A 21,781-nucleotide genomic window follows, 5' to 3' on the forward strand; every position below is an offset into this window, starting at 1 on the left:
GGGTCTGAGTTTTGGCGTGTGGATCACTGTTGTGGCACGGGCTCAGTGATTGTGGGGCACGGGCTTGGTTACCCCGCGGCTTGTGGGATCTTCGTTCCCCGATCGGGGGTCCGACCCTCGTCGCCTGCATGGGAAGGCGGAGTCTCAGCCACCGGAGCGTCAAGGACGTCCCCCTCTGTTCGGTTCTTAATCTCACCGGGCATCTCTCTCCTCCGTCGCCGGAGTCCTGCTTCCTATGGGATCTCAGTTTTATGGTGTTGCCCCGCATCCTGCCTCAGATCCCTGGGAACAGTCTGTGTGGATGACTCAGGGGGTATAATAACCCGCCTCTCCTGTCCTTCCACCCGTGCCCTTGGGTCCACAGCGGCCTCCTGCCCCTTCCAGTTCCGAGCTCAGAGTCGTCAGCTCAGCCTGTCCTGACTCTGCAGAAGCTCATGAAGCCAAACAGGAAAAGCTTCATGGACTTACCTGACGACCTGGGTGGGCTGGTGTTATCGCAGCCCACTTCTCAGCTGGAAGGAGAAGCCTCTGGCTGTGATGGATGAGCCCCACCGTGTAGAATCACATCCCCTCCAGAAACCTACACCGAGTGCTTTTGTTAGCTCACTGGTCTTCTTGTGTTTGTTAATTTACTATTGTCTGGTTGAGACATATTTTCTTTATTTCTCCTTCCAGAAATGATTTTTTTTTTTCTTCTAAGAGAAAACTTGTTTCCAATGATCCCGTTGTATCACTAATGTAACTCTTTGGGGAAAGTGGTTTAGCAAAAGTGTATCCATAACTGCAGAAACCTTCAGCCCTTCCACCTGGCAATTCCAGTCCTAGGAATAGAATCGCAAGATGTTCTCAGCAGTGATGTTTATAAAAGTGAAAAGCCAAAAACTACCCCAGCCTGACGGTAAGGAGTTTATCACATAAAATAAGGGCATGTGGACTCTCAGGATATTCTGTGACACGCCATGGCATGGCCTGGGAGGCGGGGGCGGTAGGTAGTTGCTTTGAAGGGCAGAATGCAGGACCAAGCTCACTGCAGCTTTTCTGCTGGGAGTGGACAAGTCTGTGCCTCAGTGGAAACACATGCAGTGTCTTAAACAGCATTCTTGAAGACGTGGCTACGGTGGGCTAGACTCGGAGTTTAGGGAGCGAAGTTGTCATCCCCCTAAAATGGAAAGGTGCATGCCAGTTTGAGGCAGAAACAGAGCTGTGTGGTGGTGACTGAACAGTTTGTGTTCGGTACACGGGCGCGGTTGCTGACCCCATTAGGAAAATGGGGCGTTTGCTGGGTCCTTTTAAAGCAGAGTATTAATGAACTGAACTGAGGCCGTGGAGGACGTGTTGGCCGGGACAACGGTGCTGGAGGTTCTGTCAGTCCAGAGACTTGGAGGGAGGCCGGCAGGGCTGGGCATGTGTGGACCCTGAGCGGCTCGGCTTCCTCCCCCAGCAGAGACGCGGGGGGTCACCGGGGGGGCGCAGAGGCTTTGTGGCCCCTCCCAAGGAAGGCTGGGGGTCCCTGGGGAAGGATTCCTGAGGCCCAGCCTCCCAGCCCGGGGACAGGATGCGGGTGACACAGCCACTCACCCACGGAGTCGGAATCTAGGGACGAAAGCTTGAAGCCCAGCGACTTGTGGCGGGTCCCCCAGTTCCCAGGCCAGGCCTGCAGGACGGCGCTCGGTGGGTGTGGCTTGGAGGGGCCTTGCCACCTCGTGGGCCTCTGCAGCGAAGCTTCCTTCAGCTTCCAGGCCAGGCTTGGCTTCCTGCCCGAGCACGACATGAGCCGCTGGCTCCCTGGAGTTGCCTGGTTCGGTGAAACGTGCTGCACTCTGCTCGGCAAGGAGGCCTCCTGAGGCGCCCACGGTGGCCGCAAGACCTCAGCAGGCAGGCTGCAGACCCCTCCCCTGCTCCCACTTCTTCCAGGGGAAGGGGCCCCTGAGAGGTCCTGTGTGCAAAGGGCATCACCAGCGCCCCACTCACAGGCTCCGAGAGATGGCTCGGCCTGACCGTGGTTGCAGGGCCAAACCTCGGCACAGGTGAAACCGGGGCTTGGCGGATGGCAGGCCCCCTCCAGGAACGGCTGTGGCCTTGGGCCTTCGTGGCGCACCGCTCGACCACCTCGGGATGACCCATGGTGCCTCTTAGAGGCTTGGGAGCCGAGCCAGACTGCTCCCCTGAAATCCTGCTATTCAGCCCCGAGAACCCTCTGCACCTCTCAGACAAGGATGCTTGCACAGGGCCCTCGGATTTGCCGGCCAGGACTTTCAGCAGACATTGTACTCGGCCCCTTATGGATATACAGGGAAACTGAGGCCCAGCAGAGGCAGGACCCACAGCCCAAGCAGAGGTGGGGTCAGGATACACGCAGATGACTCAGCTGGCTTCCTCCTTCATCACCTGCCTCTCGGGTGATGCCCCTGCCCTCCCCCCGTCGGGTCCCACCCAGCTCTCATCCGTCCGGCGGTCAGGGCGCCACCGCCTGGCTTTGGCCCAGGCTCTTCTCTGGTTGTGGCGAGTGGGGGCCGCTCTCTAGCTGTGGGGCGGGGGCGTCTCTCGTTGTGCATCACAGGCTCTGGGGCTTGTGGCCTTCAGTTGTTGCAGCTCGTGGGCTCAGGAGTCGTGGCTCCCAGGCGCTAGAGCACCGGCTCAGTACTCGTGGCGAACGGGCTTAGTCGCTCCATTCCCAGACCAGGGATGGAGCCTGTGTCTCCTGCATTGGCAGGCGGGTTGTTTACCACTGTGCCACCAGGGAAGCCCGCCGTCCGGCTCTGATGCTGAGATGGAGGCGCAAGTGAGGTCAGTGCTGCCCCGGAGTGACGGACAAGGGGTTGGATGAATTCTGGCACTTCCTGAGCCTCGGTCTTCACATCTGTAAAGTGGGTATGAAAGGCCCCACCTCACTGGGCTGCAGAGAGAACAGAACGTGTAGCAGGTCCAGCCCTGGGTTGCACCGTGTGGGCGTTCAGAGTGGGGGGCCGCGGTGATGACACCGGGGTTGGTGTTAAAGAACCGACCACTGCTTTGACCCTCAGAGCCCACACCCTGCTCCTCCCCGGCTGCTCACGGGAGGCAGCCGCCGTCCCCATCTCGTCACCTTACTTTCTGAGGCCACTGCCCGTTGACCAGCTCACCAGAGTCTCCTCTCCCCCCCCTGCTGCCTCTGGACATGGAGGTCAGGGGCTCGGTGTGGTTGGGGGAACCCATGTGAAAGAGGGGGTCCCCCGACAGAAAGTCAGTTTCTTTGGGGTGAAGATTCAGCAGTTGGAGGTCACAGTCAGGGCTGCATGAATAGCTGGAAATAGAGGGGAGAGACCCCAGATCTGCACATAAATCCCCCTAAATCCTTGACTGACTTCTGAACTATTTGTCCAAAGTGAGAGTCCAGGGATCCCTGTGGAACACAGTAGCTTAAAACACAAAGAGCCAAGGAGAGACAATGGGAAGCTGGGCTCTGTCTTATTAGAGGGGTTTGGCAAACCCTTGAGATTTTCTGCCAGAACCCCAGAAGGGCCCCAGAAGCCAGACCTCCCACAAGGACCAAGCTAACAGAGATTCCCTACAAAAGCATCAAAGCTGTGCCTTCACAGAACAGTGTTCTAATAATCTTACTCCCTGCTAGAGAACCTCCACACTCTTCAGAGGAAGATAACAGAGCCCAGAGTCTGTACAACATATCAAACGCAATGGCTGATACAGAATCAAATATAACCAGACAAGTGAAAAAGCAGGAAAACATGACGTGTAACTAAAGGGAACCACGATTAACAGAGGACCCAGATACAAATGGCCAGACAAGGACCTGAAATGTTAATAACCGGAACATGTATTTTTACGTTCCCATTTTGTGCCAGGTCTTGTGTCTCGTGTAAAGCCTCTGTCCTGCCCCATGCTTTCCAGGAGGTTCCAACTGTGGGGAGGAAGTGTTCATGGTGGGAAGAGTTCTAGAAACAGGTGTTTCACGTAGTGAAGCAAAAGCGGTGAAAGCCGTGGTGATGAAGTCCAGGAGGTGGGGAGGAAAGTGGGTCCTCCTGTTCGTTCATTTACTGATGCAGGTGTGAAGCACAGATGTCTCGTGAGAGGCTGAGCTGTGTTCTGGTGATGGTGTAATGAGTCAGACAGACTCAGGGGACCTCCTTGGTGGTCCAGCAGGTGAGAACCCACCTTCCAAGGGCAGGGTACCTGGTTCGATCCCTGATCGGGGAACTAAGATCCCACGTGCAGTGAGACAACTAAGCCCACGTGTGTGCCGCAAGTAGAGAAACTGTGCGTGCCAGGCGAAGACCCAGTGCCGCCAGAAATTAAAACAAAAGGTAAAAGAAAGAATTTTTTTTTTTTAAAGACAGACTCAGTCCCTGTGGACAGAATACACCAGTGTAAGCAAACTCACAGGTGGTGTGATTTCAGATTTTGATGAATGCAGTGAGGGAGGAGTAACATGGGGCTAAGACAGAGAATAAGAGGGTTGTCCTTCTACAAAGAACAGGCAAGAACCACCTCTGTGATGAGACTACCTGGAGAGTGATGCTGAAGAGCTGGCCTTGGAAGAAGCAGGGCAGGAGGGGAGGGTAACGGAGTCCAGGTAGAGGCCACAGCAGAGGTGATGCCCAGCTGTGTTCCGGGCCCCAGCAGGGCTGGGAGCACCCCACTGGCGGGGGCGCATGGAGGAAGTGGACGTGACAGCGTGGGGACCCCCAGGGGCCTGCAGGGGAGAGGACACGGTCGGCCATGTGTGGTGTCTTTGAAGGTCGGGCGGCTCTCACAAACCACCGCAGACGGTGCCGCAAACACATCCGTTTGTGCCTCGCTGAAGTCCTGGAGGCTGGATGTCCAAGATCAAGGCGCTGGCCAGTTCAGTTCCTGGCTAGCGGATGATGCCTTCTCGCCATGTCGTGGCTGAGAGACAGATGCCTCCCACACCTCTTGTTATGAGGGCACTGATCCCATCACCAGTGTGGCTCAGATCGTAAAGAATCCACCTGCAACGAGGAGCCATGGGTTCCATCCCTGGGTTGGGAAGATCCCCTGGAGAAGAGAATGGCAACCCACTCCAGTATTCATGCCTAGAGAATTCCCTGGGCAGAGGAACCTGGAGAGCTGCAGTCCACGTGTTGCAAAGAGTCGGACACGGCTGAGCGGCTAACACACAGCACAGTCCCGTCCCGGGGCCCCACCCTCATGACCTCATCACATCACCTCCCAAAGTCCCCACCTCCCAGTGCGTCATCCCGGGGACCCGGCTTCAGCACGTGAATGCAGGGAACACAGCATTCTGTCTCTAGCACCCTGGTTACCCCCCAGCCAGCTCCGGGGCTGCCTTCCAACAAATCCCTCTGTGTGGTTAGCTCTCCAGCGCGTCCGGAGACGTGGGCGGCCCGTGACCTCAGGGGTCCTCTGTGGTCCCGGCCCCTGCAGTCCGGTCCCAACCATCCAGGCACCCGGAAGACTTCTGGAAGAGGTGTCTGTGCCTGGCCTTGGGGCTCCAGGTGGTTCCGTTGAGTAGTGGGCTGGGCACTGCTGACTTGTCTCAGCGCCCTGAGCCCAGGTCCCCCTGTGGGGAGTCCAGGCGTCCTCACCATTGGGCTCTCAGAGGGGCCCCCAGGGTCACCCTGGTTTTCTGTGAAGCCACTGCCCCACATGGCCTGGTAAGAGCATTGGCCCAGCGCGCAGTCTCTCTCCAGGACTTGAAGCTGAACAGAGGAAGGAGACGGGGGGCGGAGTTTGGAGCCTGGGGTCCTTCCGGAATGCACCTGGGGGACCCTCATCTTCCTTGTGGTCAGCCCCAGTTCGACCGCCAAAGCCCGTCTCCCTGTGCCTGCTCTGCCTTGCTCTTGGCCCTGGAGCCCTGTCTCAGGGCTGGTGCGTAGCCCCTGCCGGAGTCCCCGAGCCTGGCGGCCCTGAAGGGAGACCCCCACCCTGAGGAGAGACCCCTCATCGGTGCCCCTGCCTCCCACCCAGGGGCCTCGGCAGATCCTCCAGGAGCACTGCCTCTCCCCATCTGCGGTCCCAGCTGCTGGAACGTTCCACCTCTCGCAGACACCTCCATGCTGGCTCAGAGATAACCCCCGCACTATTGCCGAGACGCCTTTTTATATCTCCTGTTATTTATAAACGTATGATTCATTGAACAATGATTGTGAGATGGAGAAATGTTGCCTACTAATATTTAAATCGCAGTTATCTAAAGCGACGCGGGAAGGAAGCGAGGTCTCCTATTTTGGCTCAGGTGGGGAGTGGGCAGGACGAATCCAGGTCTGGCCCCACAGACCCGCCAGAGACCCCCCGGGGACCCGCTGCCTCCCTGCCCCTGCTCCCCCCGAGCCGGGCGAGGAGCTCGCACACGTCGGCGGTCTCCTGCCCGGCAGTAGGCTGTCACTTCTGTTAGACAAGGCGGAGCGTGGGGCTGGTGGGCCACTGAGACCCTCAGGAGTTTCTTCTCCTCTTTTCCATTCCCCACGGGCCTCCTGTCTGACAAGAGGCTACAGCCGCCTCCGCGAGTTTGCGTTGGGGCAGAAATAGACTCGGGGCCCCTCCTGTTTCCACCCCAGCCGGCTCTCCCTTCTGCAGCCCGCCGCCAGGAGGAGGAGGTGGGCCCTGAGTGAGTCCCCAGGCCACTCGGAAAGAGAAGGGAAACAGCGCCCATCTCGGGGACTGCAGGACCCTTGGCGACATTTACGCCCCAGCCCCACTGGCTCGTCCGCCAGGGTCTCATGGAAAAACATCGGTCTGGCTGTGGGTGCGGGGAGGGATGGTCCTGAAGGACTTCTGTGGCTCCCAGGGGCCCGGGGTGCCTCGGCTGGGAGCTCCGCAGCGAGCCTGGTGACATACGGTGGCTCTGCAGAGCCGGTGCCGCCCTGAGCTGGGTCAGAGCCCTCCAGCCCGGCCCGTGCGCCCCCTGGGTCAGAGCCCTGGCCATGCGTCTGGTCACCTGGAGCCCCGACAGCAGCCCTTGGAAGCCCCAGGATGACCCCAGCTGCCCCCACTCCCAGGCGGGCAGGACACGGCAGGGACACTGAGGACCCGGCCTGCCCAATGTCCCGCGCGCCTGCCCGTCAGGTGAGATGGACCCAGAGCCCTGCAGGGCGGGCCTCCTCGTGGCAGGCAGGACCTGGGCAGACACGGGGGTGGGTGGAGGCCGGGTGGGGCACAGAAGGGAGGAGACCACAGCCCAGGAGACCACCTGGGGGGCCTGGAAAAGGGCCCGAGAACACTCCAAACAAGTGGAAACGGGACGGGCCGCCTCCCTCTTCTCTGGTTCCTTCACTCACGTCCAGAGCTGTGGGAGGCCCACTCCCCCACCTCATTTGCTGAGTGATGGGGAGCTGGACACTGGACCCATTTGATGTCCCATGGAACCAAGTAATGCCCCCCCAGAAGGACTGCTGATGTGGCAGCCCTGGGGGTGGGGGTGGGTCTCTCCAGGGACTGGATCCCTCAGGGAGACTTCCTGGAGGAGGTGGCACCCAAAAAACTGTGTATATGCATTCTAAGGGACCTGGGAGGGCTAATCACAGACACGGGGCCAGGGTGGGGGCCAGGGAGACTCATTTGCTATTCACTCGCGGAATTTCTTTTTTTAATTAAATGTGTTTATTTAGCCATTGATGGCAACCTTCAAACCCAGGCACTTGTAAATATTATTAGTGATTTGCTCCTCGCCTCCTACGTGGCAGCACCAGGCGTATCTCCATCAATGGAAGAGGAAACAGGGGCAGAGAGAGGCGTGGTGCCTCTCCCGGGGTCACAGAGCTGGGAGGTGGAGGCGCTGGGATTCGACCCCAGAAGGCTGACCGCCACAGCCGACCCCGGGAATGCGCTGGGCTGTTCCCACCTTGAAGGTGGGGAATCCGCGGGCTGGGTTGTCTGGCCAGCCCAGGGCCGCCGAGCCGTAAGACACAGAGCCGGCCCCAGAGTTGGATGCAGGCTGTGGCCCCGTGTCCGGCGCTCGCCTGCTGGCCGGCCCAGGGAAGGAGGTGGGCTGACCGTCCCCACAGAGCGGTCCTGCAGACTCGCACCAGGCATGTTTATAACACCTGGCGTGTCTTCCCTGCCAGGACTTCATAGCGTCTTGAAATGTTCTGATGTGCGAAGAGCCTTTTTTATACGAGCAATGAAATTATTTTCAGCCTGTTGTCAGGCAGTTGTCAAAAGACGTGGCAAATGAAGGGCTTAGACCGTGAGGGTTTGGGAGGCGGGTCTGAGCGACGGGGGCGGTGGGTGGGGTGCAGGTCCTTTAGGGGAGCGGGAGCGGACGGAGGCGCTGAGGCAGAGTTCATTGTTGGTTTGTTACCTCTCACGAGGGCTTGGCACCGGACTTGGGCTGGCTGGGGCCGGGCTGATGGCTAATGGGCCAGGCCAGGCGGCTGACAGTTTGGGGTTCATTCCGGGGTGACCTTCTTCCTTCCTGGAAGCTGTCTGATTTGGGGAGGCTCCATCTAATCCTTCCTCCTGCTTTTTGTCCTTCGAACAGGCCCCCAACTCAAAAGATGCTCAGTCATCCTTTGGGGTGGGTGGGTGGGTGAGCAGGTGGACAGATTCACCCCATGCCATCCCTGACCCCACCCACTGCCACTGGCCACCCGCCTCACCCCAGCCCAGCTCAGAACCAGAATCTTTGCTCTCCCTTCTCCCCCTCACTTGGAATGAAGTCCAGTTGGAACCAAACCTCAGCAATGTGGCCAGCACAGCCTCTAGTGGTCACTGTGGTTGCTCAACAAAGGGCCTGGCAACAGGACAAAGGGTCTAGGCGTTGATGGGAGGAAAACTCAGCCATCGCTGTGCCTCTGAGCTCTGACACCCCCAAACCTACATTACTTCTTGGGGTGAAGTCTATGCTCTGAACGCCTCGGCCTCCCCTTCCAGCATGTGGCGGGTGTGGGAATGGTGTCTGTGTGGTGGGAAAGGAGACCGGTGTGCGTGGGCGCAGAGCCAGCACACAGGTAGTGAGCTCCCTGTTGCTGGAAGCATTCAAGGAGAGCTTGCCTGCCTTTGGGGAGGAGGTGGGCGAGGTGGGTGGAGTCAGGAATGGACCCCCTCCCTCCCGGCAGGATTTCTGGTCTGGGGGGCCAGGCGCACAGTAGGTCCGCACAAGAACCTCAGCTCTTGCTGCTAATCTCAGTGACTCGTTTGCACGGATTCCTGGAAGTGGTGATTGGGAAGGCCATCTGCTTGTTAGAGGAATAGGAGTGAGAATGGGAATCGTCGGGCTGAGGATGCTTCCCGGGGCCCCTCACATCCTGTTATGCCCAAAGGCTGCGCTTATGCGCCCACCCTGCCCCTCATGGAGCCTGGGAGGGAGCCGGTCTCCATCTTGCTCACTGCCTTGTCCCCTGGGCCTGCACATCCCGGGTCCACGAGTGCCCTGGGACGTGGAACCTGGAGGTGGGGTGGTCGGAAGCCGGGGGCCCCCCTCTGCCCCAGGGCGGCCAGCCGGCCTCTTTCGTGGTTCTGGGATTTGCCTCAGACTTGTCTCACCTCTTGGGCGGGCAGCCGGGGGCCCGGCATTTCCAGGCTCTGCTCCTGCTGTGGGCAAAGGCACCATGAGGAACCGTCACTCTGTATGCAGGGCCGGGGAGGCGGGCTGGGAGCTGTCCCCCCTGGGCCCCAGATGCATGCTCTTTGGGCTTCTCTGGCTCTGCTCCCAGCGCGGGGGCCAGGGCTCCTCCTCCCTCGGAAAAGACGCGGGATGTTTGCGGGGGGCGCCAGTGAAGCCACCTCCTCCTGACCCCCTGCTCCCCAGGTCCACACCGGGAGCCAGCGACGGCGGGGGCACTTCCAGCCTTGGGCTTGGTCACTGCCCGCCGGCCCTGGACCGCACGCGCTCCCTGCCAACAGCAGAGGCCAAGAGTGTCTTTGCGCGGGAGGAGGCCCGCGCTCTGGGGTGGCATCTTGAGCATCGCAGAGCCTCCCGCCCGCTCCCCGGAGGGTTTCCTGGGACCCATGTGTCAGGGCCCCTGCCTCCGGGGGTGGGGCTCTCCCCCAGGTCACTGTCACGGGGGCACCCTGTCGCAGCCGGGGCAGACAGCCAGCACACCCCTGGTAAACTGGACACCCCCACCTTGAAGATCCCTGACGGTTCCTGCACCGGGAGTGGGGGCAAGTGGCAGGCTCCCCAGGCAGGAGCGGTTGTCCCCTTGTTGGTTTCTGCATTTGAGAGAGATGCTTCTGGAAGCTTTGCAGCCTGGCACCCACATCCAAGGACAGCCTGCCCCCTGCTGTCACCTGCTCTGTCCCCCAGGGACGCGAGCGGTGCGGGGCAGGTCGTGAGGTTTTCGTGGGTGAAACGCACCAGTGGTTGAGTGTCCACTAGGGCGAGTCTTAGACGTGGCCTGGGTCTCCGGCGTGGCGGGCGAGGGTCACCCGGGGCAGAGTTTGAAGACAGCTCTAAGCCCTGCAACCGGGCATCGTGGCAGTGAAACAACGCTCAAGTGCTCAGCTGGTAACGGGCACCCAGTCCGCGCTCTCACCACCCTGGACAGACGTCCCGCCAGCCCCAGGTGTCCCGTGGAGAGAGGTTCCCAAGGCTTCCGCCGCTGCCGTTTTTGTTGACACAAAGCGAGCCGACCATATGGAATTCAACTTACAGGCTCCCGGCGCTTTGCCTCGTCTCGTCCCATTCTTCCTCTCTCTCTCTTTTTATCCCTTCAAATTTCAGAAGCAGCTCTCTTAGCAACCGAAAAAACACACTCTTAATTACAGCCCCAGCAGCAAAGGCGGCAGAGCCTGCTCCCTGGGATGCTCCGTTAAGCTTTCGGAAAGACCTCTCTCCTCGTGTAGAAATAGCCCCGTGCCACCTGCCGTGGGGCTCCCTGCCACCGCCCCGCCCTCTGTGTTTGCCGCGCGGGCAGAACTTTTTCCCTGCCGCCTCTCCCGTGTGTCTCCCGGACTTCTGTAAGAGGCGTGCAGCCTGGCTCAGAATGGGCTTTTTATCAGCTGCCTGGAATTAGGGCGAGCTTTGGCTGGGCTGCAGTTTTAATTGTTTCATCTCTCTTTTGTTTCCAAAAAAAAAAAAAAGAATTAGGAAGGGGGATGGAAATCCTGTTTTCTCCAGGGTCATTACCTCCATGGGGGGGAGCCAGAGAAGTAATGGGTCCTTGTGTCTGATTCTTGCCAACGGAAATCTGGGTCACGTTCAGAGATTCCAGAAGACCGGCCCTGACCGCCCAGTGAACACGGGTCTGGCTCGTGGCTTATCTGGAACCGGGACGTTTTATCTCCGGGACCGACTCCCCACGTCTGCTGGCGGACAAACGGCAGCGACGGCGGCAGAAAGCGAGGAAAAACTCGGCTTTTTCTTTCGAATGAAAATCAGCAAAGCACAGGTGCTGTGACGCCCCGGGCGGGTCTGAGCTGGAGCGACCGCAGCCCCAGCCCCAGCGCCCGCCCTTGGATGGTCGGGGCTCGGGGCTCACCGATGCCTCCCGCCTGCGAGCCTCCTCCCCGATGTACTTATCACAAAAGCAGGGGAGCGCAGCTCACATGACGGGCGCGGGGAGCGGCAGTGGGCTCTGAGAGCAGCCTCAGTCTACGCACGCTTGGCTCCCAGCTGACAGACGAGTATGGGGTGGGCTCCGTCACCAGCGCGCTGGGTCTGGCCTGCCCAGCTATGCTCGGAGGCAGGCAGTGGCCAGACGCCCGCCGCCGCTCCCCGGGTCCAAACTGCTCCGGCGCCCAGGGGCCGGGCCGCCCTTCCCTTCCTCCCAGTCGAGAAGGTTATATAATGAGCGGACCGCTGCCAAAGTCGGAGGGAAAATGAAGTCTTTGTTAAATGCCTTCACCAAGAAGGAAGGTAAGCGGAGAGCCAGCCTTAGGGCGCAGAGTGCATGGGAAAAAGCAGCTTCCGACCCGGGCGAGGGTGGGGGGGGAGCCGGGGACTCCGGGTCCTCCTAAAATTGACGGTTCATTCATTCCTGCCATGTGAAGGGAGTAATTACTTCTGGGGGGCGATCAGGCTTTGTTGTAGTTGGTCTGGACTGTTAACCCACTTGAAGGTGCTGGTTTCATTTCCCTCCCCCCGCCCAAGTCTCCAGCCCCTTGCAGAAATGTAGCTTGTGCATCGTTCGTGCATCCAGAACCTAACTGTTAAGAAACTAAGTCCTATGGAAAATAGGAAGTTTGGCTGTAATCTGTCCGCTGCCTGGAGGCTGCCGAGCACCCAGGCAGGGGCAAGGAGCCCCAGCCCCTGCCAGGTGGGCGCTTTCAGAACCGCCGCTCGGAGTCCCTTGCCCATCCCCGGGTTGTGGTTTCGGGGAGCGGGTGGGAAATGCACTGTGGCAGACTTTGAAAGTGCATCTGCTTTTCTGCATACCTTGGGTAATTTGTATTGTGGAAAAGAAACATATAAATACATGCATGGAAGGAAGGCTAAGCTAAGAAAATATCCACCCACTTAAGAGTTTGCAGATTGCCTGAAAGAAGGAAACAGTTGGGTGGAATATTAATCATTTTCAGACAGGAAAAGAGTTATTTCTAACCCTTTGCACATTAAAAAAAAATAAAACAGCAACAACATTTCCACGGCGGGTTCCGGTTAGTTGGTTAAGACAGGGAGCTCTCATTTTATGAAACCGGGAGGTTTATGAAGATGTGAGGTTAGAGGAATTAAGGAGATACTTCCCAGCCCAAGCCAAAAAAGAAACATGGAAGAAATTTCCAATTACACCACACAGGAAATGAACTTAATGTGAATCTTGGTAATTCAGTGAGATAGCGTTCATTAGAATGTTCACCGAAACGTCACCTATGAGAGTCCAGCTGAGTGGCTCACTGGCTCCTTGGGGCAAAACGTATTTGCAGAAGTCCCAGCTCTTTTATCCCTTAATCTTCCAAGGGCAGCCGCCTCCCACCCCCGCCCCGTGAATTGCTGCCACTCTCCGAAAGACCTCTTCTGCCTGGTTCTCAGGAACATACAGAAAGACAGCCTTTGTCTGAGCACATTTGCTTACATGATGAGCCCAGATTCACCTTCTGGGACTTTGATCTTGATAATATGTGCTCAGCATGGGTGTTTCTGTTGGGGGCATGGTGTTCTGCTCACTCTGTTCCCTTCTCCCCTAGACTGTGCTTCCCCTCAGGAGTCTGTCTTAGCTATTGGCAGGGCTCCCCCCAAATTCCATCACTTTCCATCAAGGGCGTTTGTACTCGCTTATATCCATCAGAAAAATATAACTGACTCTAAGGTCAGGGAAGCTGGGAGCCTCAGCATGAGTTCGCATCATGGAGTGCAAGTGTTTCCTGGTCTGGGGGAGTCCCCTCCGAGCTGGGGTGACCCCCGCCTCCATCCGCGTGAGCTCTGGCTTGTCCTCGGGTGGGCGCAGGAAGGATGAGCCAGGAAGTCGAGGGGGCTCTGTTGCGAGCATCTGCTTGAGAGGCTGGCTTCCTCTAGGTGCTGTGGTCCTGCCGCTGACGATCTCGGCAGGAAGAGCATCGCTCTCTGAGATCCTGGATCCGCCGTCCTAGTGAGGGCTCCTGTCCCCTCGCCCCTCTGCCGGACGGGGCTCCAGTCACCCTCAGTTCTTCCAGAAGTCTTCTGGCCGCCATCTGATGCTGACAGCGGGAGTGACACGGGGCTAGTTTCCCCAGTGACCGGCAAAGACAAACTCCGGACTTTTCCCTAAAATAGACTTTCCCCCCAGAACACCTGGACTGATTCCCCAGGGGCCAAGCCCTGGACAGGGCAGCCTCTCCGGCCCCAGAGATGGGGGTCCACGGAGCACGCCCTTCCTGCTCCCTGTCTCCCTGCTGGCCGGGCTGGCGCTGAAGAGATCCTTTGCTTTGCACAATTTGGAGTAGATGCAAGGGATGGTGCGCCTTGCCCTGACAGACGGCCTTCAGAGGAAGCAGGTTGGCGTCTCTGCTGGAAAGAGCATGACCTCCCCCGTGGGTCACTTCCAAGTTCTCATGACGGGCCAAGATGTGAATTCCGAGTGTGCGTCCTTGGGAAGCCTCGTGCCATTTCCATGCAGCTTCCCCGGGCTGGCTGCCTGTCTGCTTTCCCAGGGTGGTCCTGCCTCCCAGGGAGGCAGCGAAGGGTGCGCTGGATCTCAGCTGTCTCGGTGGAGCTCTGCCAGCACCACCTCCATCCCCGTGAGCCCAGCCCTCCAGCGTGGCCGGCAGCAGGGGGTTGCCCAGGTTCTGGGTGGGGTGCAGCTGTCCTTGGTTTCCATGACGAACTTCACCACCTCTGACCTCGGGCAGCCGGGGCGGTGGACCGTGCGGGACTCGGTCCTGAGCTCGCCTTTCTCCTCGGAGACGCTGGCCTTCCCACGTCCCAGCCAGCCCTCCGGGAGGGCGTGTCCTCCTGTCGCTCTGCGGTCCAGTGTTCGGAGGGACAGCGCGGGGAGGCTCGTGTTCTTTGCTGCCTGTCGTGGCTGCTGTCTTGCTCCCCTGCAGCCCGGAGGCTTGGGTTTCTTTAGATGCCTCTTCTCGCAAAGGACGGGCTTTGCCGGTGGCTCGGCTGGCAAGGAATCTGGCTGCAGTGCAGGGGATGTAGGAGACATGGGTTCCATCCCTCGGTCAGGAAGGTCCCCTGGAGGAGGGCATGGCAACCCACTCCAATATTCCTGCCTGGAGAATCCCAGGCCAGAGGGGCCTGGTGGGCTACAGTCCATGGGGTCACAAAGAGTCGGACACGCCTGAGCGACGGAGCACGCACACACTTGGAAAGGACACTCTGTTTCTGGCTCCAGCCCTCGGAGAAACCCGGGGTGCCGGCCACGTGGGTTCCAGCCCTCGCGGTCCCCGAGGACCGTGTCCTCGTTCTGAGCCCCTGGCTGGGCTGACATCACAGGGCAAGGGGCTTGCCTCTGCTCTAGAACTTCATGAAAGGCGTGGCGAGGTGTGTCCACCGCCTCCTATTCGATGCTTGCTGCCGAGTCCCGGTTTGATGGGTGCAGAAAGGAGCACGCTGGGGTTCAGGCAGATGGATTCCCACCAGGAGAGGCAGGGAGCCGCATGCACCTGCCCTGCCTGCTGTGACAGCCCCACAGACGGGGCGGCTCATTCCCTGTCTCCAGTCCCGGAGGCTGGACTCCCAGACCCGGTGTGGGCGGGGCTTGTCCTCCTGAGGCCTCCCTGCTGGGCGTGCCGATGGCTGTCTCCTCCCCTTGTCCTCACAGGGCAGTCCCTCTGTCTGTCCGTGTCCTGACCTCCTCTTCTTACAAGGACCCCACTCCTGTGGGATTAGGGCCCCCCAGTGACCCCATTTACCTTAATCACCTCTTAAAAGACCCCGTCTCCAAAGACAGCCACATTCTGAGATGCTCGGGGTCAGGCCTCCAACATAGGGATTCGGGGGGGACACGATCCAACCCCCAGTGCAGGTCGCGGCGAGGAGGAGGAGGAACTCCATGGCTGCCTTCGTGTCCACCCGTCCTTGCTGTGAGCCAGGGCAGCCAGTCCATCCACGGCCTCTGGGCTGCTGGAGGCGTGGGTGCCACATGGATGGAAGTGGGACCCGAGCCCCTTCCATGTCAAGCACTGGCTTGAGCCTCTGTGCAAGGCGGGGGCGCGCCCTGCCTCCACCCGTGTCTGCTTCTGTGTTGGGGCGAGCTCTGCACCCTCGGGGGCTCAGCACAGAGCTCGCAGCGTCCGTGTCCTGGGCAGCTGTGGGGGAGGGGGACGGGCACCCCTCCTGGATGACGGTGCCATGCGCGCTCACCCGCATCTCCCGCTCTCTCTGACCCAGTGCCCTTCCGAGAGGCCCCGGCGTACTCCAACCGCAGGCGGCGGCCCCCCAGCACGCTGGCCGCCCCCCGGCTCCTGCTGCGATCCAACAGTGACAACAACCTCAACGCCGGCGCGCCCGACTGGGCTGTCTGTGCGGCCGCCTCCCACCTCAGCCTCTCGCCCCAGCTGCTGCAGCAGACGCCCAGCAAGGCCGACGGGGCTGCCAAGACCCTCGGGAGCTACACCCCCGGGCCCCGCAGCCGGTCCCCCTCGCTCAACAGGCTGGGCGGAGCCGGCGAGGATGCCAAGAGGCCCCGGCAGCCCTGGCACGTCGGGTAAGGAGCGACCTGGGCAGTGGGGGGCACGGGAGGGGAGCGGGTCCAGGGGGACCGGGGAGAGGGACACCTCTATGCTCGGGGCCCTGGATTCTGGACCTCGGGGCGCCACCAGAGGTTGAGCAGGACGCCTGCTTGATTCTAACGCGGACGCTGGGAACGCGTGAAAGTCAGAGCCCCACTCTGCCCCGGCTCAGACTGCCCCGAGAGCAGTGACTGCACCGGGCAGGGAGGGTGCCCCCTGGGCTCCTGGGGCAGCTTGGGCTGCGGCGGGTGCCCGGGGCTGTTTCATTTCCTTGTGCGTCAGCTTCGGGGACTTAAAAGTGAAGTGTGGATGGAGAAGGAGCTAAGGGCACCGGCCCGCTCTGGGCCGCGAGTTCCTCCAGGGGCCGTGTGGGGGGTTTTTGTTTGGAATAGAGTTGATTTACAGGGTCGTGTTTGTGTCGGCCGTACCGCAGAGCGACTCAGTTATAGACACTCTCTCTGCATGTTCTTCTCCACTAACGTTCATCCCAGGAGACTGGGTGTAGGTCCCTGCGCTGCTACGCTGTAGGGCCTCGCTGTTCATCCGTTCTGTCTTCAAGTTCACTCCACGAGCCCCAGGTTCCCCCTCCACCCCGCCCCTGCCCCTGGCAACCACAGGTCCGTTCTGTGTCTGTGAGTCTGTTTCACAGGCAGGTTCACTGGTGCCGTATTTCAGGTTCCACGTGTAGGTGATACCGTGCGGCGTCTGCCTATCTGACCGACCCTGCTCGCTGTGATCATCTTTAGGTCCATCCAGGCTGCTGCGATGCAGGAGACCTTGGTTCGATTCCTGGGTCGGGAAGATCCCCTGGAGAAGGGAAAGGCTACCCCACTCCAGTATTCTGGCCTGGACAATTCCATGGACTGTATAGTCCATGGGGTCATAAAGAGTCAGACAGGACTAAGCGATTTAGAAAAAAAAACAAAAACGGGTTGCTGCAGATGGCGTTATTTTGTTCTCTTTTATGACCTAGTCGTGTGTCGTGTGTGTGTACCGCACCCTCTTTATCTGTCCCTCTGTCGCTGGACACTTGGGTTTCTCCCCGGACCAGGCTTCAGCGTGCATGCTCCTGAGCCTGGGTGAGCGCCCGTGTTCATGGCCGAGGCGCCCTGGCAGAGCTGAGGGTGTGACGCACCCCGGCCAGTGCAGTGACAGCCCTGCCTGGTCCTGATCTGTCTGCCCGTGAGGCAGGGATGAGGACGGGGAGGGGGTGTCTCAGCAGACTCTGAAGCAGCCAGGGGCTGCAACCCCATTCCTGTCCCCTCTCTAGACGGGGAGATAAGGCCAGCAAAGGCCAGACCAGGCGTGAACAGCCCCCCCCAGGCATCTCGCTGGGGCTCTGGGCTCTCCCCTGCTCCATCTCCCACGCCAGCCGGGGCGCTGTAGTCCCACCCAGACCTCCAGCTCATGGGCACACCCGCCCCCTCCTTGCGTGGCCCCCGGCGTTTGTCTGTCCAGGCTGAGACCTCCTGGGGGTGGACTGCTGGCCAGGGCCTCAGTGCTAGTTGGAGCAGCGCTGTCTCTGACATCTCACCCCCGCCCCGCCACAGTGTCGCATGGACACACGCTGCTCCACGTGCCTCGGCTCACCCCACTCGTTCTCCAGGGAAGACCCTGCGTCCCCATTTCCCAGGTTAGAGCACTGAGGCCGGGTCCTGGAGCCGGCGCAGGTCCTGAGACTCTGTCCTTCTTGAGCGCTGCCCTCACCCTCGGTGGTCCCGGGAGAGCTGATGCACTGTGTGTTGGGCCTGGCTCCGTGGCTGGTGAGGGGCGAGTGCCCGCTTTGGTCCAGCCGTCTGCCCGGTGACCCGGTTCCCCGTCCCACCGCACACCGTTGAGTTGGGCTCGCCTAGCCTGCCTGCGGTGCCTCTAGCCAGCCGGCGTCCTTCCTGATGCCACACCCCCAGCTCCGATCAGGGATGTTGGGAGGGGGACCAGGAGTCTGGGTGGAGGGGTCAGTGATCCAGGTGGTCCTGGGGGAAGGCCAATTGCTGTGACCAGGAGTCCAGGCTGCAGCTGTGTGGGTGCGGGGAGCGCCTGCCCGTGGGGACCCCAGTTTCCTGGCCCCCCGGCGGGGTCCCAGCCTGCCCCCTGGGTGCCAGCACCCCCCAGGCGCACCTTGGCGCTGGGACCCATGCACACCTCCCCCTGCCGTCTCATCCTCAGACCCGGGAGCCCTCCTGGCTCTGGTCTAGATTCTCGCTCTGAGTCACCCCAGGGAGAAGCGCCAGGTTCCGGGAGCCACTTAAAGCTGAATTAAAGGGTTCCCCTGAGGCCTCAAATTCCACTTCACACGGTTAGCTGGAATTATGGCTGTAATTTTAAAGAGAGTGTGTCCCCTTCCTCCAGGACGAAATCTAATAAGATCCTGAAGGCAGGGTGGCCGGGGACTTGGGAAAGCTGCAAAGAAAACACTGCTGTGGAGAGAGGCCAGCATCGCATGCTGCAGCGCCCCGTCGGGCTGTCCCTGAGGTCCGCGTGTGGGGTGCGTGTGTGTGTGTGTGTGCGTGTGTGTGCGTGCGTCCGTGTGCGCTGGTGTGTCTGTGTGTGTCTGTCACTGTGTGCGTGTGCGCTTGGGTGCCTGTGTTTGTATTTAGATGCACGTGTGTTTGTGTGTGTGCATTTTCCGGTACTTTTTATGTCCAAGCACGTGCATGCGTGTGTGATGCACTTACGTCTCTGGGTGTGCCTCGTGCGTGCCTCTGTGTGTTGGGTGTGATGGTACGCACGTTTGCATGGACCGTGTGTGCGTTTGTGTCTGGGTGTGCATGCATGTCTGTGTGTGTGCCTGTGTGCACATGCGTGTGTGATGGTCACAGCCCCAGCCTGTCCTGAGTGCCTGCCGCGAGGCTTTCTGAGCATTTGCCCTGGACTCCTGCGGGGCCACGTACTTACACCTGGTGCGTCCTCTTCGGCGACTGTGAAATGAGGACCGTAACGCAGCGGCTCCCTGGCTGCTCCCAAGACGGAACACGTGACTGCGTGCCGGTCCTCGCGTGTAACAAGCCCGCGGTCCACAGTGGCTGTAGCCGCGCTCAGCTCTGTGTCCACCTGGGGGCGGGGCGCCTGGCCCGGCTGTTCCTGTCGCCCGGCTGTGGTTGCCCCGGGAGAGAGAGGCTGCTGGGATGCGGGGCTCTCAGCACTGACGCCAGCTGACTGCCCGTCCCCGTCGGGGAGGGCTGTGGTCCCGGCCCAGCCCGCCCCACCCTCCCGGCCGATTCCCGTCCTTCCCTCCCCAGCCCGTCAGCGCCTGCCTGGCACCTGTCCATCTGCTCAGGACCGCTCACTCATCCGTGACAGCCGCTGCGTCCTGACAGGAGCCGGCGGGGAGCCTGCCCCCAGGACCCCCCTGTGCCAGTGGGAACCTGCCAGGCCCCCTGGCTCCTGGGGCCGCCAGGGTGATGGTGGCATTTGAGCCGCATGCAAGCTGTCTGCTTTCACACCTGTGCTCAGATGTGAAAGTGGCCACACACGCCGCCCAGTGATGGAGGGCCTGTGTGCGGGCACCGCGGTGCAGCCCCCGGGGGCTTGAGGGGGTGGCAACTCAGGGCCCAGCGCTTTCCCGGGACAGACGGGGCCTCCGGATGGGGCCTAGGCGGCCCCAGAGCGCTTTCTGGCTCTCGCAGAACCTGGAGGTGGGCTGGGGGCACTCCCCGGTCGTGGCGGGGAGAGCCCCGGGCCCCCACAGACCCCTCTGTCCCAAGGTCCTGCCTCAGTGGGTAGCCGCCAAATCGCTGGTCGTGTCCAGCTGTCTCCTTCCTGCCGTGTGACTTTAGGCTAGTCGCTTGGCCGTCCCGTGCCTTCGTCTTCTCGTGTGTTCAGAGGGTCTAATGGACTCGTGACGAGGCTGAAGCTGAGTGTAGCAGCTGCCACGGATCAGGTCGTGGCTCTCACTAAGTCATCCAGGAGCATGTGCTACTTCGTGTCCTCGTCGCCACGGACACCTTGAAAGACCCTCAGCCGCTGTGGGGCGGGCACCGGAAGGTCGTCCTGGTGACGGCGCGGCTTGGGCTAAGAGGAGGCGGAGCGCGGCAGATCAGTCGAGTCCCGAGCACCTGGGGGTCCCCTCTGGCTGCCCCCCACCACACTCTCCCCTTGTTCTCTCGCTGCCCACGGAAAGGCTGGCCACTCAGCACCCCCCACAGGCACAGCCCTGGGTGCCCACTTGAGGCCCCGGAAGCCTCGACCAGGTGTGTGACGGGGGCCGCTGTGTGGCCAGAACCAGCTTCGGGCCCAACCTCAGGCGCAGACGGCCTCCCCCGCCGTCCCAGCCCCCCTCACCCATCCCCGGGCCCCTGCGGCTCTGGCTGAGCCTCCCGGGCGGGGTCAGCCTCCCCCGGGAACCACTCTCGAGGGCCAGCGGACCCTGGTGCCAAGCAGAAGAGGGAGGAGCTGTCCAGAGCGGATGGGAGCCCGTGTCCCTGACGCCCCGGCCGGCGTCCTGCCCAACCTGGAGGCTCTGCGCGCACCTGCCCCAGGCGCCCTCTAGTGGCGCCCGCTGGCATGGCCGGTCCAGGTCCCTGGGAACCAGCTTTGCCGGTGGCTCCATCATCACCCGCCCCCGGGCATGGAGAGGAGTAGGACCCCTCCCAGCTGTCCTGTTCTCGGAGCAGCTCTTGATGCATTATTGCAAAGCCCGGGCCCTGGTCCTGAGGGCCGCCCTGGCCTCACCGGCCCCGGGGAGCGTGCGGGCCACCCTCTGGTCAAAGGAGCCGTTCCCGGGTGGGTTCGGCTCAGCAGAGAGGAAACCCGCTGCGTGCAGGCAGGTAGGCTCGCTGGCCGGGTCTCCCGCCCACGGGGAGACAGCAGCGCCCGCTGGCTGCACAGAGGGGCAGAGCCGGCCAGGCTCCCGCCGCCAGACAGACCCCGGCAGGGGCTCAGCCAAGTCCGCTTCGCACCCTACTGCTTCCTTCCCTGGATCGGGCTGTGCGGACCGGGCGGGGCTTCCCGGAGATCCCGGGGTGGCAGGCCCCTGCCCCGCCCTGCACACCCCTTCCAGGGGCTGTTCCCCCACTGCGCAGGTTGAGGGGTGAAGGGGCGCCCTGGAGTCCTTCTGGAGCACATCTCTGTTCATCTGCAGCCGGCCTCGCCCCGCTCCTGGGGACACGGGGACCGGAAGGGCAGAGCTGTGCGCCCCCAGGGCGCGGGGGCCTGGCTTCCTCGGTGAGAACCACGGGGTGCTCCCTCCCTCGGCCACGCGGACCCAGAAAGGGGGTGGGGACCCAGGCAGGGGTGAGCCGGGCTGTCCCCTGACCCCTCGCCGTGCCGCCTGACCCAGGCAGCTAGGGGCGCGTCACCCGCACATCAGGAGTAGGGGGTCCATGATGTGCTGGGCCCCTGGCCCCAAGGGAAGCGTCGCCCCGGAGGAGCGGGTGCCTCCCGCCTGCTGGGGAATCGGGTCCGGGCGCCCACGGGCTGCCCTCACTTGTCACTCGGTCTCCCCCACACGGCTGACACTCGGGGTTTGCTCTCAGCTGGGGGCACGAACGCACAGGAAGACTGGCCTTTGGTACAGAGGTGGATGCCCCAGAGCTGTCGTTGAGGACGGGGAGCCCCTAACAGAGTCCCCGAGAGTCAGAGCTCATGCAGGTCACCCTTCCTGGGGTGAGGGGGCCGCCCCCCAGGGTGGAGAGAGGAGCCAGCCAGGCGTCAGGGAGAGGCAGGGCATCCTGGGTGACCGGAGCAGACCGGAGGAAGCTTTAAGGGAAGAGGCACCTTCCAGACCGTTCCCATCCCACGGGGGCTCTAGGTGCCTGCCCCCTGCTGC

At 61.2% G+C, this 21,781-nt stretch overlaps 1 protein-coding gene across 3 annotated transcripts in view; it reads left to right on the forward strand.

Annotated features, from left to right (window-relative positions):
• Nucleotides 1-21,781, forward strand: part of SHANK2 (SH3 and multiple ankyrin repeat domains 2) — a 560,095-nt gene that overhangs the window by 239,852 nt on the left and 298,462 nt on the right. For 2 of the 3 annotated variants that reach the window (XM_043452087.1, XM_043452088.1), the window contains one exon: nt 15,674-15,989. In XM_043452087.1, the coding sequence (XP_043308022.1) occupies nt 15,674-15,989 (316 nt within the window). Of the gene's footprint in view, nt 1-11,545; nt 11,777-15,673; nt 15,990-21,781 lie in introns of those variants that run through there. The other variant, XM_043452089.1, reaches the window with a different exon arrangement.

Source organism: Cervus canadensis, chromosome 29, assembly GCF_019320065.1.
Source record: "Cervus canadensis isolate Bull #8, Minnesota chromosome 29, ASM1932006v1, whole genome shotgun sequence".
Lineage (NCBI taxonomy): Eukaryota > Metazoa > Chordata > Mammalia > Artiodactyla > Cervidae > Cervus > Cervus canadensis.